This window comes from Chroicocephalus ridibundus, chromosome 23 (genome assembly GCF_963924245.1).
Source record: "Chroicocephalus ridibundus chromosome 23, bChrRid1.1, whole genome shotgun sequence".
Lineage (NCBI taxonomy): Eukaryota > Metazoa > Chordata > Aves > Charadriiformes > Laridae > Chroicocephalus > Chroicocephalus ridibundus.
In genome coordinates, this window is record NC_086306.1 from 1,089,353 (window position 1) to 1,105,786 (window position 16,434).

At 47.4% G+C, this 16,434-nt stretch overlaps 1 protein-coding gene across 5 annotated transcripts in view; it reads left to right on the forward strand.

The window, feature by feature from the left end:
- AAK1 (AP2 associated kinase 1) overlaps nt 1-16,071 on the forward strand; it is an 89,581-nt gene extending 73,510 nt beyond the window's left edge. For 3 of the 5 annotated variants that reach the window (XM_063358706.1, XM_063358705.1, XM_063358707.1), the window contains one exon: nt 9,807-16,071. In XM_063358706.1, coding sequence (XP_063214776.1) covers nt 9,807-10,960 — 1,154 coding nt within the window. In that variant the 3' untranslated portion in view covers nt 10,961-16,071. Of the gene's footprint in view, nt 1-1,387; nt 3,605-9,806 lie in introns of those variants that run through there. The other 2 variants (XM_063358708.1, XM_063358709.1) reach the window with 1 other exon arrangement.
- Nucleotides 16,072-16,434: the final 363 nt, after the last annotated feature.

Below are 16,434 nucleotides of genomic sequence, written 5' to 3' on the forward strand. Positions count from 1 at the left end.
TTGACATTTCTCTAAATGCTCTTTGTGAGAAGGTTGTGTTCAAAAAGATATGAGACATGCAAGCCTCTTTAGGTCCCACGCAGTAATTTCTACCAGTCTGCCAGGCAGGCCACAAATTCCTGTAGCTGAAGCGCGACGGAGAGTTGCCTCCTCTGACATTCTTATTTACTGTTCAAGCCAATGGAAGGAGGTCCTTTGACTTGGCATGAGGTGCAAGAAGGGGAGGTGATGATGATCCTCTATAACTCTGAAACTCGGGCTGAAAGTGAGGGGTGTTTTTTCCCCTTCCGACTCGTGTCTTTCAAAGGCGCGTGTGGGAACTAAGCGTGAGAAGTTTGGTAGATGGTACCCAGCTCCTTCGAAGAACTCGGAGCAGTCAGAACCCTTAGGACAGAGCCTGGAAAGTTTCTCCTTTTACAGTATTCCTGTAACCTAGTTCACATTAATGTGGGATCTCTGCAAACGGTTTCAGTCTTACGCAGGGTCAAGTCTAAGAAGCAGCACTGGTTCCTTAACAGCAGTAACGGCGCTGCGTTCCGTAACCCTTGTAGGGAGAAAAACAGGCAGCGTGTCGCAGTCTGGTCAGTCAAATAGGTGTTCTCCCTGCAGTCAGGCCGTTGAAAAGTTTTTATTACAACTTTTAATATGCGAGCATAGGTTTAAAAACCTACTCCAGGGCTCACTTTTTTTTGTTTTTTTTTGTTTTTTTTTTTTTTTAGTTTGGTAGAATTTTTTTTTCAACTTCCCTAACTCCCGTTTTTGTTTACAGCAGGAGCGTCCTGTACGCCTGCCCTGCATCTAATGCTAGCTTTCAAAGACTGACGCCCGTTAGAAAAAGTTGTCAGATGTTAGAAACTCTACCCCTGCTCAAAGTCAGAAAGTCGGGCCAAGACAGGCTACCTCGAGTAAAGAGGAGCATCTTCCCTTCAGTATCAGAGCACCAGTTGTAGAAAGCCACCTGATAATTCAAGGAGAGCTGAGCGATCTGGCAACTCAAAGATGCTCTTAAAACAGCAACTCATTTTCAAGATTTAAAACTCTGAACAGCCCCTTCTGTAGTAGGCTGTGGGAGTTCTTGTAATTGCTTTATAGATCCTTTAGGAAGGACGCAATTCTGCAGCTTGGATGTGAAACTTGGGAAAAAGAACTGGTCGGGAGAGATTTGCGGGCTGCTGCGGTGTTTGTCTCTGCAAGCTGGGGTGGCGGGAGGGGGGCAGAGCGAGCCGGGGAATGTTGTTGCTATTGTGCTGCAAGTTAACGAGAGAGCTCGAGCAAATTTCCTGTTTTGCTTCGACTTTTTTCTTTCTTGCTTGCTCTTGAACATCTGAAACTGTCGTGTGTGTGTGTGTCCTATTCAATACTGAATTCCTATCTCTCGCACTTTCAGGTGGGCATTCTAGAAACAACAGTGGAAGCTCTGAGTCCAGTCTTCCCAACATAGCCAGGTCTTTACTGCTGGTGGATCAGCTCATAGACCTGTAGCAGTGACACAGTAGCAGACGCAGTTTCTGTAACGTACCTAATACTCTGTTTTCATTTCCAGAAGAGTTACCTTCAGTTGTGGTTCTTTTGGGCTTCTTTTTTTTTTTCTTTCTTTCTTTTTCCTTAATTAAAAGAAAAACTAATCTGCCACCGGGAGACTAGTCACCCACCCTTCTCCCTGTCTTCCCATGCCCTGGGAAAGATTCCCTCTCGGTTCTCCAGGTAGTCCTCTCTAAAGCTGGTAAAAAAAAAAAAAACAAAACCCATTGTGGTTCCTTCTGCACCTGTCTTTGCTAGCCCACGTCTAAAGGGAGCACCGTCCTTAGCCGCCCCGCTGAGATGTACACGTAGCGCCATGGAAAGCCTAACTGTAAATGAATTAATAATCGTAGCTGATGTATGATCCCTGCGTACAACAGACTCCTTTCTCCTTAGAGTAGTGCGTGAACAACTGTGTTTCAATCTTTGCATTTGTGTTTTTTGGGTTTGGTTTTTGTTTTGTTCCTGTTTTCTGACGAATGGGCAGGAGGAAGGGGACAGGTGAAATTGGTAGGGACCTCCCTCTCCTGCGGAATCCAGGTTTTAGGGGAGCTGATGTTTCTAAATTGCCAGGATAATGCTTCAGAGGAGGAGAAAGCACCGCGTTCCTCTGAAGTAGTCTTGCCTAGTACCGCTGGCGATGGTGCAGATGAAGAGAGTTTTCCGGACTGCCCCCAGCTAATGGTTTGCTGTTTAACAATCCTGCTTGTGAATGAACTGCGCTTCCTTGGGGAAGGGGGGGGGGAAGAAAAAAGAAAAAAAAAAAAAAAAGAAAAAAAACCAAACCAGATTGTTAAAGCTGCAAAAGTGACCCGAAGTGAAATATAACAAGGTTTTGAACCAAATACATACGAATACGGCTGTGACTAGCATTTTGTTGACCTTTTTTTGGATGAAAAGGGCATTGTGGCAGCAGCAGATGTATTTTCTGTGGCTTCTTTTCTGTGTTTGACTGGAAAAAAGAAAAGCCCCCCCCAACCTACTGTAAATTGTGTATGAAACAAATTGTCCTCCGGTTGTTTTGTCTATTTTTAATCATGGTTTTAGTCAAGCATCTGGTATCTGTTCTGGGTTCCCCGTTTTCCCTTGTAACTGCATATAGTGCAAACCAGTTAAGTATGGAACCATTTGTTTCAGTAGACAAAGATTACCGTGGACTTTATTCCGCTCCTCGGTCTTTGCGGAACAAGCATGCACTTGGTTCAGATGGTTTGAAGTAAGTGCCGCTACAACGTGATGGGTTTTGCCTTTTCTTTTTCCCTTCACATGCTTAGTTTGTCAACTAGCTGGATACACTAAACTTGTTTTCATTGGCTTACGGCCACGGAGTCCGGAATTTCTACCTTGTGTTTGAAAGCTCTTTCTGAACAGAAGGACTCTTCCTCGGTAGTGGAATAATTAATAGCTTACCGCTAACCTTGTGTATGTGTATGTAGCCGTATTAGTAAAAGTGCAGTTTCCCCCGTGTGAAAGTACGAACGACTGAACCGTGTATGTACTGACCTCTTGCTAAGAAGGAAAGAAATCAAAGTCCGTGACTACTCCTTTCCTATCTCCAGTCTCTCCGCTATTCCCCCGCCCCGACACTTAGTTTAACAAATTCTGTACATAGAACTACCATTGATTGTGTCTGCTCTACGTTACTCTTCTTTTAAAACCTACACTTAATAATAAAAGTATTGCTTAAGTGTGTTGTATCATTACATGTGTATACTGCACTTTCCAAGAGAAGCTTTACATGAGAACTATGGAAATGACCTTAGTAAAATTGTGGATAGAACTTTATTATTTTTTTGTTTTATATTCCTAAAGCACAGGCAAGCTGGACTGGAAAACATGAAGACACTATAGATAGAAAGTTATTGTATAGTCAGATACTGAGATTATATGAAAAGAGAATGGATTTTAAAAAGTAACCATCTACTGTATATTAGAAACAAAGATTTCTGTGAATTAAAGTACTTTTAAAGAATGTTTAAGATTTTAAATCTAATGGCACTTGTTCAAGGGTTCTGGAAAAAATTATAAATGCGCTGGGTTGTTAATAATGCTATTAAATAAGCGGATGTGAATGTTTATTTTATTGCTTTTTCAAGGAGCTATTCATGGATCCGGGTGGGAAATACGATACGCTGGAAGCAGACGTTTTTAGAGATGCCCGTTATCTAGACCTCCTTCATCAGAAAATATTTGCCGCTTATTTGCAGAATGAATGGAAAAGGCGAGAGAGATGAAATGAGTGGATATTTGGGATTGATTGTAAGCTCTCCGAAAAACGTGAATGTTCTAAAGGCATTAGGTTAGTGTTGGTGTGCTGCTCAAAAATGGAGTAGTTTGTGTGGAAGCTGCTGCCGTGAAGGAACAAACTGAACTTTCACCCAGCGCCCAGATGGGAGGTGTTTGGTGCCCGACACTCGCAAAGTGGTGTAAGAGTGTGCGTTTCTTACAGCCGTGGCTGGAGCCTTGTTTGAAGCCACGGGAGATGGTTCTGTCCTCTTTTAAGGGTCGAGGGGTCAGGTGCTGTTAAGTAACAGACTACGAACCTACGGTCAGCAAAATCACGGCGGAGGGGTTCTCCCTCTGCCCAGCATGTGCTGTTTGTTCACGTCGGGGTGACAGAGGAGCCGTTCTGCCCTAACAGGCTGGAGCTTGTAGTAGTGTTCTTGGCATTAACTATTTTGATGTATCCTCCCAATGAGGATACTACAAACGCAACCCCGGTACACAAAGCAATTTCCTTTCGAGTCAAGTTTGTGCTTTGGGTGCAAGAATAAACTCTGGGTTTTGGGGTGGTGAGGTGTTAAAAGGAATATTGGGAACTTCAGTGTTGGCCCTTGTTTCCTCTGAGGGATGTTGGGTTTTGAACTGCCCCTACCTTTGGAAATCTCCCCAGTTCATCTTTTAACCGGAGGAGCGCAAGTGTCGCACCCACAATTCGGAGATGGGCGGGTTTGTGTTGTTTCTGACTGTATCCACTGTGCCGAGAGCATCTGTCCCAAAACCAGAAGGTGCAGCTTCCTGAATTCGAGTTGTCCAAGTCTTCACGGGGTTCCTTGGGCCTTGGCCAAGTATGAAGGACTTGGCCAGGGTTGTGGGCGCTGTGCAGCCTGCCGGAGAAGTCTGAGATAGGTGAAGAATCTTAGCCCTGATGGCTTTGTGACAGACCTTCTGCATCCTCGCACAGCCCACGTAACACAGCCCGGTGCAGCTTGAGCGAATCTCTGTGTAGAGCAAAATTATTTTTAGAGAGGCTTCCTGCGAACGAATGATGATGGCATTCTGCACCCTGAAAGTTCGCAGGTTATTGCCTCCAGTGACTTCCCAATTAAAAATTGATGGGGAAAAAAAAAAAAAAAATGTTATTGCAATGAAATTTCAGATGCAATTCAGACCAAAGACAGAGTTCAGCAGGTTTTGGAGTATCCAAGCAAACCTAAAATGTGGAGCATATGGGTCTCTGACTACAGAAAATGTCATCAAGCGTAGGGCGTGCTGCGCTAGCCTCCGCACGGAGTAAATGATTTCCTTTTTAGCCAATCCATTTTCTAGTTCGAGAACTTTCATGGGAATCAGTCGGAGTTGGGGAGCAGCTGGCATGGGTGTGGGGGAAGCCGGAGTGCGACACGGGAGAGCGCTCTGATGACCGGGGCTGGTGGGTCAGCTCGAGTGCCGATCCCTGGGCGAGAGGAGTTCCCGTGGCTTCTTTGCTGAGCTGCGTGGGTGCCACATGCGGGAACTGCATCGGCTCCAGCAGGAAACATAGATTTGAGGGGGAGAAAGTAAAAAGGTTTTCTTCGTGGGTTTTTTTTTTTTGTTCCTGTGTAGTCTTTATTTCTGTAACTCGAAAGCTGTGCCCTGGGGACGGTCGTGCCTGCGCATGGGAGCGCGGACGCCACGCACGCAGCAGCAGATCTCGGTGTTCCTGGAGAGGAGGGTGGCGTTCTTTGGCTGGGGTTGTTTGAAGGACATTACTGAGGCGTGAGACTTGTGCTCCTGCCCTTCACAGGAGGAAGTTCAGCCCCTAGAAACTCGCCTTATGTTTTTCTTAGGTGGCCACAGGCTGCCTCTTAAAAATTACTTCCACGCGTAACAGTTGGCTTGTGCACAGTACAACTGAAGCAAAAACCAAAGGATGCTGTTAGTCCCCAGGTGGGTGGTCTTGTTCATAAACTGCTGGAACGTGGTGGGCAGTTGGTGCGTTTAACACCTGCCCTGTCTCACTTTGCGTGGCGCAAATGACTGTACAAGCGTGCCAAAACCGGAACGTTAAATTCCTTACCTTCTGGAAGCGGAGAGCCCTAGATCTGCTCCCGGATCTGCCGCTGTGCAGTGACTTTGGGCACAAACGCTTCGTTCTGCTGTCGGGATGGTTGTCCGGTGGCACAGCCGTGGTGGTGTTGGCCTTCGGTGTTCTGCTTTGATGCCTCCTCACCGAAAGCACTGGGCGGGCTGCCTCTGTGTTTGTGTTTAATGATCTTGCCTCTAGGAATCGGTGTGCAAGGAAAACTGCCGCTGTTTCAAGAATGAAGGAAGGAGAAGTCTTTTGACCCTTTTTAAATGCTAAACTAGTAATTTTGCGTACTAGGAATTGTGCTGATTTTTAGCTGCCTGTTACCACACGTTGAGACTTTCCCGACTTTGGCTTTGTGAAATCACAGTTATTTAGTGGAAGAGCAGCTTTAGACTCTAGGAACGCCTCTGTCTCCCCCCATGTTCTTGTTTTGGGCTCTGCTCCATCACCCTGGTGACGGCTCTGCCTCCTTGCAGCCCCCCGTCATAGGGGGAGTAAATCTTTTACAGCTTTCCTGACAGTTACTTCAGCGCACCGTTTTCCTTAAAAGAGGGGGGAACTGGATGTGTCGGTGCTGTAAGTCGGGGATAAATGGTCTTTTCTTCGGGTTGCTCTCTGGGTACGCGCAGGGTGTATTCCTGGGGTACCCAGTAATAAGTATTTTTATTACAAAGGTTCTCCCTGCAGAAAAGGGAGCCTGAGTATAGTTTAGAAATTGTTTCTTTAGTACGTATATCTCACCCTGGAATAATAAAAAAAAATACAAACGTTGTACAGGGGTAGGGAGAAACATTACCTATGAATTCAAGCCTCTATAAAGATTTTATGCTGTAAAGCTTGCAGCTGTTAGGAGTACGTATGTGTTAAAACTGAGCATTAATTGAACACGTGAGGGATGCTTCCCTGTGAAGTAACACACAGCTCTCGGGAGTCCGGAGGAGGAGGGGACCAGAGAGGCAGCTGCCCCTTGGCGGTGCCCGTCTTGGCGCGGGCAGACGTTAGGAAACGCCGCCTCTGTGAAAGAGGCGTCTCTCTTTGCATGAGGGGTTGTGGCTGCTTTATGTGTTGATTCACGCAAACCATCTGCCTGTATCTTTTCAGGCCTCTTGCACAGTGTGCCCTTGGCGTGAACGGGAGCCGAGTCATCAGGGAGAAGGGGCAGGGCTTCAAACAAAAAGGCCCTGTCTTAGTTTGACGAGATTTGTCCTTTACCCTCATGCTGTCACCAGCTCGGGAAGTGACCCTTTCTCTCCTTTGCTGTAATACAGAAAAGAACTGCCATGCCTTTTCATGTCAGTCGGTCCCTCGAGCGCTTCATTCTCACTGGTCTCTAATCTCAGACCTGCTGAAGCATCCCTCGGCGCTGGCTAACTTCGATTCTCTGTCCTCCTAAAAGCGGTGTAGCATACGCCTCTGAAACACTCCCCTACGAAGCCGGTAGCTGTGGCTGCTTACGGGAACGCACTGACCTCGTCTCGCGAGCTCTAACCTGACCCGTACACAAAGGAGTCTGGGTTTTTTCGGTTTGATTGCACATTTCAGTGTCTGAGCGCAGCCGTTTAACATACGAGATTAACAGCTGTGAGAGCAGATGTCTAAGCCACTGTCTAGTTAGACGTGCACGCAGGTGTTAGCTAAAGGAAAACGCTGGGATAATGTTGTCTTCCTTGTTGCAGTGATGCTGCCACAGCTCCTTCTGGGACTGTCCTCTTGCTTTCTGCAAAAGGAAATAAACAGGGAAGCTGAGAACATGGGAAAGAAAAGGTGCCTGAGATGGTTACTGTGGGGTGGCGCCTGGAAGCCAGGTCTTCCACTTTCAACATGAGAAAAATAGAGCATGGGAATGTAGACGGTGCTCCTCTCTTGTCAGGAAATCCCCACGCGTCTTGGGTAACGCACTGCGTTTTAGTATCCCTGTGCCTGTTTCCGTTGTTTTCAGATCGTCAGGGCGCTTCCCTTCTTGCTGTATTGCCCAGCAGCTCTGAGCGAGAGCAGCTCCTAACTGAACCAGTTCCTACTGAAGCGTCGCTTCATCTTCCCTCCCAGAGTAATTCACAGCTCCTGTATGTCCCTTAGCGAGGGAGAAAACTGCTTCCAAGAACGCTTGGTGCCCTTCTCGCTTACGATGGGCAGAGAGAGGAGAAAGCATTAGAAAAAGTAATTTTTCTGAAAACAGAGCGTGCTGCCTGTCGTACAGTGCCTCCCAGTTCAGAGAAGCATGCTGCTCCCGTCTTAAGCAAACGGGCTTATATCCATCCTGCCCACCCTTCTCTTGCTCTGTCCTGAATGGCACCGCTCACCTGAACGGAGACACCTACTAACGCAAGTAACTCTCTAAAAAGACGGTTCTGAGCAAATGACTTGTTTGCGCTGTTCTTGTGAAAAGCGGGTCATTGGTTTGCACTGGCACGATATTCACCGTGATCGATGCCTTTTCCCTTTCCTTGTTTTCCTGTACGCTGTATTTCAGTAAGGACGGGGTAATTGAGAGGCATTTGCGCGATGTGGCAACCGGTCTTGCTCTGCTTCAGCCTGTATTCGCAAAAACCTCACAATGACACCTGGTAAATATATAACCAACCTCCTGGAAGAAGCAGCCACCGTAGTCGTACTGTTCCTGTAATCCGAGATTAGCATCTAAGGTTAAAGCGTTGCTGACAACACAGGCTTCAGGAAAGACGGACAGTATTTTTGTAGAGTAACTTATAAAATGTTCACATACCTACACTGTCTTTATTTAGCAGTGTAATGTATCTAAGTTAATAGTTTCCCAATAAATACTGATTTTGATGCCTAACGAATGACTGCTGTGTCTTTAATTGCGAGGAGCGGCTGCGGATGGGTTAGCTTGCCTACGCATACAGACTCGACCACGAAACCGTGCCTTGCGGGCTGTGGTGGGTGTGCAGACGTGACCGATTAACCTGGGCAGAGGTTGGACACAATGATGCTATTTTGCCGCAGCAGGGTTGGGTTGGGTAGTGCCCCGCTTGCCCATCGCTCAGTGGGTACCAAACCACCTCCTTTACTCTCCTTGTTCTGCCTGCAATTCATTCTGCTTAGTTTTCACGTGCCTTTTTCCTATCCTCTTGCTAACATGGGTACAATGACATACTCCTAAGCTGCCAATAGTTCTTTGAAGGTAAGATATCTTCTGTTCTGTCTGTGTGAGTCGTAAGGCAAAACCAACCCCATCTTGGGCTCTTGTAACTGGAGAAGAGCAGAATAGCAAGCCTCTCCCTGCCACTGTCTTGTTACACTAACACAGAGAATAGCCGGGTCGTTATAATTATGTTAGATACTTTGATTTGAAGTCATGGTTATTTTTTAAAATAATTCGTCTCGCAGTGGTTTAAAATGATGCTGCCATAGTTACCGGGGTTCATTAAAAGCTATAGGCTGACCTTCGTTCTTTGAAACGTGTATGTTATTTGAGCAGATTGTAGGGCATCCCTGTGTGTTTTACAGGCCCGAGTGTAATTCCACGTATCCGTGGGATGGCTCTCAGAAATAGAGGCTACACCAGTCTGTCTGCTTGTAGGGCAGTCAATAAGCAACTGCGCAGAACGAAATGGCAAAAACTGTCTGTTTGCTGGAGCCTCCCGCCCGGCAGCAGCGTTATGAAGTGAAAACCTCTCCCGTGCTGGTGGTTGTCGTGGGTGGCAGAGAAGACCTTGTGGAATGGTGCTGAGAGAATGCTGGGTGTGCCCATTCGTGTGTCGAACATCTTCCATCTCTCTCTCAAAACTAGTACTTGTGGTGTCCCCAAGCTGTGAGGCAGTGCCGAGTTGCGTGTCAGTTTGTGTGTTGTAAATACTCCCCCTGGCATTTTTGATTTTCTTTTATTTGCCCTCCCTCTCCTTCCCATTTTCCATGCGTGATGGTGGTTTAAATCTGAACAGCATGATATTTCTTGTTTGATAAGTACCTTTCATTCTTATTATGACTAAGGAGATGGAGCTTGTTGAGTAACACTCTTCTCTTGCATTTTTAGGTCTGCAGAGGGATCCAGCCCTTTTTCCAGTTGTAGCTCTTGAACTCTCTAGAGGACCTTCCAGCAACGATGGACTTGCTTTGTACAAGGGTCAGTCTGAGACACTGAAAACGCAGCACAACGCAGAGTCAGACTACTTAGCAAGAGATGGTCCTTCAAGCAACAGCTCCTTCTACAGCAGTGAAGGAGAGGGGACAGACCACGAAGGAGATATTTTGGATTGCAGCGGGTCCAGGCCTTTACTGATGGATTCGGAAGAGGAGGAGGAAACCTGCAAGCTGTGCGCAGGGTCCCCGCAGTCTGCGCCCCGGGAAAGACGCGAGGCCTCCAAAGAAGATCCCCACTCCCAGTCTTCCCAGAGTAGAGCGGGGGAGATGCTGTTCCCTTCCTTCCAGTCACACACCGGCGAGGTTTTTAACGAACCGGATGTTTTCGCCACGGCTCCTTTCCGAAGCTCGAGAAAAGTGCCTGATGAGGTGGATGTCTTTACCAAAGCTCCTTTTATCTCCAAGGGCAACGTGGCTCACAGACACCCAGAAGAAGCAGATGTATTTCTGAGAGCTCCTTTCACTAAAAAGAAAAGCGTGGAAGAGTTGACTTCCCATAGTATGTCTAAGGAACCGTTCACACCACCTGTTTTCCTAAGTCAAGGAGGTGATGTCCAGCACAGAGCTAACCCGATGTTCCCAAGTCTGGATTCAGCAATGTGTGGGTCCGTGGCCTCAGTGAGATCTCAGTATTCCTCTGCCGGGTTTACCCAGCCAAGCAATCTTCATCCCTCGTCTGTAAGAGCTGTGGAGACCCAGGAGAACGTCCCTTCTAAAGGTGTGCTGCAAGAGCAGGCTGGCATTCCCGGTGAGAGAAGCCAAGGAGGACACGCGCTGCCCCAGGAAGCGGTGCTGGGCTCCGTGGTTAACCAGCCTTTCCGTCCACAATCTTTGTCAAAATATTCCCGTCACTACAGTCCGGAAGATGGGCAGGGTCTCGAAGTCAAGCCCATAGCTGCTTATAAAGTGGTTTCTCAGACCAACAGACAGGCGATATCAGGATCTGTCTCGGTTGCCCCTCTGTCTTCCAGGACTACAGAGCTGCCCGGCGGGGATCCGTTTGCTTCCGCACCCTTTCCTTCCAAAGCGGGAAAGCAAAAGCCTTAATCTGCTGTGAGCTGGGAGGGGTGCTTCCCAAAGGACCGCCTCTCACAGGACCTTGAACCTCTTAGTTGAAATGAATGACATAGCGAGATATATATATATATATATATAAAAAATAATTATTATTTTTTGGTCAGAACTCTATTTGCAGTGATACATAGTTGAACCATTTTAAGTTATGTTAGTTAGTCTGAATGCCTGGCGCTCAGGATCTTCATATCCTTTTCAGTTGCTTCTTACCTTCCTCCTCTCACTGTCGTGTCCCCCCCACCCCGCCATTTATTTTTTAGGTGCTTTTCCAAACCAGTAATCTGTATTTTCTGAACCTGGCTAGGGAAATGCATTATAAGATGAATTAAAAGGCTTATTAATTACAGAGCAAGTCAAGCGGGACTTGCTAGTGCTCTGGAAAGGAAGTGATTTCACAAGTTAAAGGGTTATGGCGACTTCTTTCCTATCAGCAGGGGCTTGGGGCCGAGAGCAAGGCTGTATATTCCGGCTGCTTGGCAGCGACGGCAAACCTGGCAGCTGAGGCTCCAGAGTGATTCTGGTGAGGTGCAGACGGAGCGAGAGCCGAGCAGGCGATGTGTGGTGCCAGGTTTGTGCCGCGCTGATGCGAGCAGAGCCGTGGCATCACGCACGCAGCGTTTCTTTGCTCGCTGTGGCATGTAACGCGTGGAAGCAGTTCTGCCCGGGGGCCTGTGCTGGAGCCTGGAGGAGTTGGTGTAAGGACTCGCAGTGCCTTCAGTCACTTGTCTTGCGAGCTCTCAGATGCATGAACTTCAGCAAAGCAATCTGTCAGGCTGTTACTGTTGCTGCTGTTTGGAAAATAGAATAATCAGGCGAAGCTTTCCGTTTTACGTGCACATTGCCTGTCTGGTTTATGCCAAAGTGTAGGACCCAGAAATTTGCTTATGGTGTTGTGAAGGAGAGAGCCATGCTTTTTTACAGTATTAAAAATACGCCTTACGGAAAAATTTATTATGCAAATAACTCAGTAGATGTCCTGATCTGCATACCTCGTTTGGTGTAATTCAGCATTGGCTGCAATCCGGTTGGACTGATTTATACTAGCAGAGAACTTGATTCCATATTTGTAAATCCTGCCTTTTGTTTTTCTGTTGATTAAGGACGAGCCTAAACAAAATCCATTCACACTCCTTCGCTAATGTTTGCTCAGCTTCAAAAATGTTGTGCTTTCTACGCTATTCCCAAACAGAAAGACAATTTCTTATTGCTTGTTCAGTCATTGGTGTGGTGAATCCCGATATGGTGTTTGGAGGAAGAATCACCCGGGCTGGCAGCTGGGCAGAAACGAAGAAGGCTTTTTGCTCCCTTCTCTATTCGCTAATAGAAGGCAGAGATTAAGAGTGAAACCTCCCGTCTTGCAAAATGCCTGGTTGCTAAGTTGTCTTGGATCTGCTATTTCTGGCCCACAAGGGTTACATGTAAGCGTGGGCTGGCTTTCAAAATATGCAGTTATAGAGACTCCCAGTCGCTGATGAATCTTTGCAGTGCAGGAATCCTTCCTCCGAACAGCTGTTGGTGCTGCAGAATGTCTCCCAAGAAAAAAATTTGGTGGTTTTATTTTTAAGGACTTAACATCTACGGAAAAAAAAAATCCCCATTGGCTCTACTAGCACCTGGCCAAGTCTCTTAAAAGCCTCGTGGTGGCCATTTCCCAAGGAAGGTTGTTCCTTATCGTGTCAGATGGAGCCTTGCGCTGAGGGTAAAGGACACAGTTTGCCTTTGGGAGCGGCTTTGAGGTCTTTGGGCGTTTGCAGGGGAATTGTTGGAGCAATGGGTGGGTTGCTGAGATCAGGACCGGTTGTAGGCAGAGCAGGTTCCTGCCCTGCTCGTTTTCTGGTGTGTTTGTACTGGGAAAGGACTGTGAGTACTGTCACGCTAGGAGAGGGAAGGATCAGGCACCGCTCCTCCTGACTCACCGGAGCCACACCCGGGAGAACTTCTGCAGCCGAAAATAGACCTCAGTCTAGTTTTGGGGGGAAAAAACCTGACACCACCCCCTGTACATAGCTTTGTCCAATGTCCAAATAATAAGCATTAAAGGAATGCAACAGGCATATTAAAGATTCACGTGAATGCTGCTTCAACAAAGCAGAACTTTGCACAGTCCAGGGATGACTCGCTGCCGACGTTTAAGCCCAGCAGTGTATGGGGAGGATGGATGGAGCTCAGCCAGGAGCTGACTAGCAAAGCACCTGCAGATAGGAGTTACCACCTGCCCCATGTTTCTTTTCCCCTCCCCGAATTCACTTCCCTTCCAAAATATCCCCAGTTGCAAGAGATGAGCCAAAAGTTCTGCTGGACACGCTCGGCGTGGGGATTGTCTGGAAGGGAGAGGGAGAAAGCTCGGCCTGAGGTCTTCGAGCCTTGGGGACGAGAATAGAGGAAAGCAGGGAGGCTACGCTGGCTTGCACAGACCAGTTCCTGGCAGGTAGTGACTTGCCAAGCCCAGCTCAGGTCGAGTGGTGGGGAGCTGGGAGCCTTAATGCTTGGAGTTAAGTGATACTGGTGCATACTGGTGGTTTAGGGTTTTTTCTGTCCTCCGTCACTGCCTTTTGAAAGCAGAAGTACTGTAAAGAAATTCCTGGGTTTCCCTTGAGACATTTCATCAGCAAAGCTGAGGCTGTTGTTTATTGTGTTTTGCTGTTGTTGAGTTTCTTTGTTTAAATCTATACCCGAAAGATGGTTGTTGGTTTTGTTTTTAAACTGTACCCACCCCCACCTCCAAGTTGGTTGTTGCTGGATTGGATCATCGAGAGATGCCGACGGCTGCGATAGCAAACTATGAATTCAAGGGGTAGCAAGGAGCCCCAGCGTGAAGGCCCAGGTTCGTTTCAACACGCAGCCTGTGTCGTGGCCGCGCGTGCTGCCGGGAGGCTGGATTTGGCCTCGAGCTGTTCAGTTCGCTCGGGAAGCTGCTGGAGGGGAGGTCAGGCCTTGGCGGCGCAGGGATGAATCTGCAGACCGGGGAGATGTTTCCCTGGAGCAAGCAGGATAAATAAGATGTGGGTTCAAGGTATTACCTCTACTAACTGGATTCAGGTTCTCCTTCCTTTCCTTCATTTTTACTTGAAAAATTGTTTTTGGATAATTCTGTGAAACTCCTTTCGATGCCGCATCCAGGTCTCACTCAGACGATGCTGGAGATGCATTAGCCTGTTCCCCGTCACGCTCGGAGGGAAGGCCCTTGCGTCTTGCGTGCGTGTGCGTGTTGGCGAGGGGGGATGAGTGTGTCGCTCAGACCTTGCTGTCCTGCACTGCCAGCCGAGGGAGAAAGGGAAAATGCACCGAGGCGCAGCGAAGTGTGCGGGCTTGTTTACAGCCCTGATTCAGGTCAGGTCAGGCTGAATTTCCAGCTAGCGTTTTGGCAGCTTTTATGCTCTTCAAGCACTTTACGCGTAGAGCAAGCTAACCGTGCCCCAGAAGCTAATGATCCTGCCAGCATACATCCAGTGCTTAAATGGTTTTAAATCTCCTTTGAGGGATGGAGGCGGCTTATTTGTATCTCTGCATGTGACCTACGAAATAATGGGACTTTTGGTTATGGTCAGAAAACTGAATTTCAATGCCTGTTAGTCGGATATCCTTCTCACTTCCACCCGTGTTCCTCCTAATCCTGCACTGCCAGTACTGTATCTTCAGCGTGATGACTTCAAAGTGGAAATTTCATTTCCATAGTCTCTGAAGCTTACTTTAATGAATGTGGACGAATAATGCTAATTGTTTTTCTTTGCCACACAACCAGTGATCTTAATGAAATAAGACTGGTATGCCCTCAATGCAGTGTTTCATTTCCTGAACAGAACCACTGGTTTCATCTTTTTTTTAAAGCTGTAGCAAATTCTCTGAACTGCCCTGGGTCCTCAGGCACGGCCAGAGGGCCGCAGTTATTGCTGCAGTCCTGCGACAATCTTAGATTCATGCTGGGAAAGGGACTGGTTCTTACCCATTGCCAACTTCAGCATGAACGCACTTAAAGTCTCTCTTCAACGTTTGTAGATTTTTTGCCGTGACGTTTGTACAGCACACGTAACGGGACCAGCTGCCGTGGTGTTAACCTGCATTTTCCGCAGCCTGCTGCAGTATTTTCCGGACTTTCCCCGTATCTCCTCTCCCTTCCAGCCAGCTCAGCACTAGTCATACGTGGTGTTAAGTTTACAATCGTAGTCTCTTGAAGCCAGCGCACACTCGATCTGTAATGCACACTATGCATGGAGCACATAAGTGACATTACGCTCTTAACAGCAAACCCGTGTAAGCAGTCATGACACACAGCACCCGAAGCATGTCTTCAGTGGGACTTAAGCAAGACTGAGCGAGATCTGTTTAATCACTGAACTCTCAATCACTCCAAAGTGGTAATCGGTTACTTTAACTCAGCTTCCACCAAAGACTCTTGTGTTGGGGAGTTGAATTTTTTGTGGTTGTTTTTTTTCCTCATGGTGTTAAATCAAGGCCTTTCGGTACACTGAGAGACTCCAAAGCATTTTTACAGTAGTATCTTAACAGTGAAATCTTGTTCCAGTTCTGAAACACATTCCTGAAACCTGATCAGCTGTGTTAGTGTTTCTAAAAATAAGCCACGGCCTGTAGTTTCCCTTGTAGGTAGGGTAAGTACTGTCACACATACCTAGAAATACTCCCTGTGAAGACAGAGGGATAACGCTGATCCACTGTTCCCTCATCCCTCCTCTCCTAAGGCAGAAATACTCGCTCACAGGGGTGGGGGGACAGGGTGCTTGTTCAGGGCCGGGGGCTCCGGTGTAGGATGCAGCTGGTAGAGCATCACTGCACGCCAAGTCCAGCAGGGAAAGAAACTCCCTTGTTTCCACATGGAGCGGGAACCGGAGCTGAAAGCATCCGTGGTCTCCAGTAACTGTGACAAACAATCTGTGATTCGTGTCCTAAGAGCAGTGTTTCGTTTGCACCACGCTGTTATTAAGGTAATTCTTAGCGGTCTTGCAGATTTGATGGAGTCAAGTTTTGCACTCCGGGTGTGATCATCTGTATTTCTGGTAATCATTATGAAGAAACCTTTGAGTTGTATACTTATGTACATTTTATTAAAACTGTATCTGATTACAATACATCTTCTCTGCTGCGTGTTCCTTCTCCCCTCCCCACGCAAAATATTTTTGCTGGATACAAAGAATCTGGTTTTTAATGAGTTCTTCCTACCCTTGGTAGGTACCGAACTCAGTCTGTCCCTGCTGTTTTATGTGGCCGTTGTAAAGTCAGACCGATCTTACTGCTTTGAGCAGAGGCCTTAAGCAGTGGATATTGCAGTTTACTAGGGCGATGCTACAAGACAGCGCAGAGCTATTGAGCCCTCCCTGCAAACCAGGAGCTGCTGCTGCCAGAGAGGAGGTGCAGAACAAACCCATCCCCAGAGAGGATCCGCTGTACATGAGCAAAATCATCTGTGACCACCCGCTGCCATGCCGAGCTGT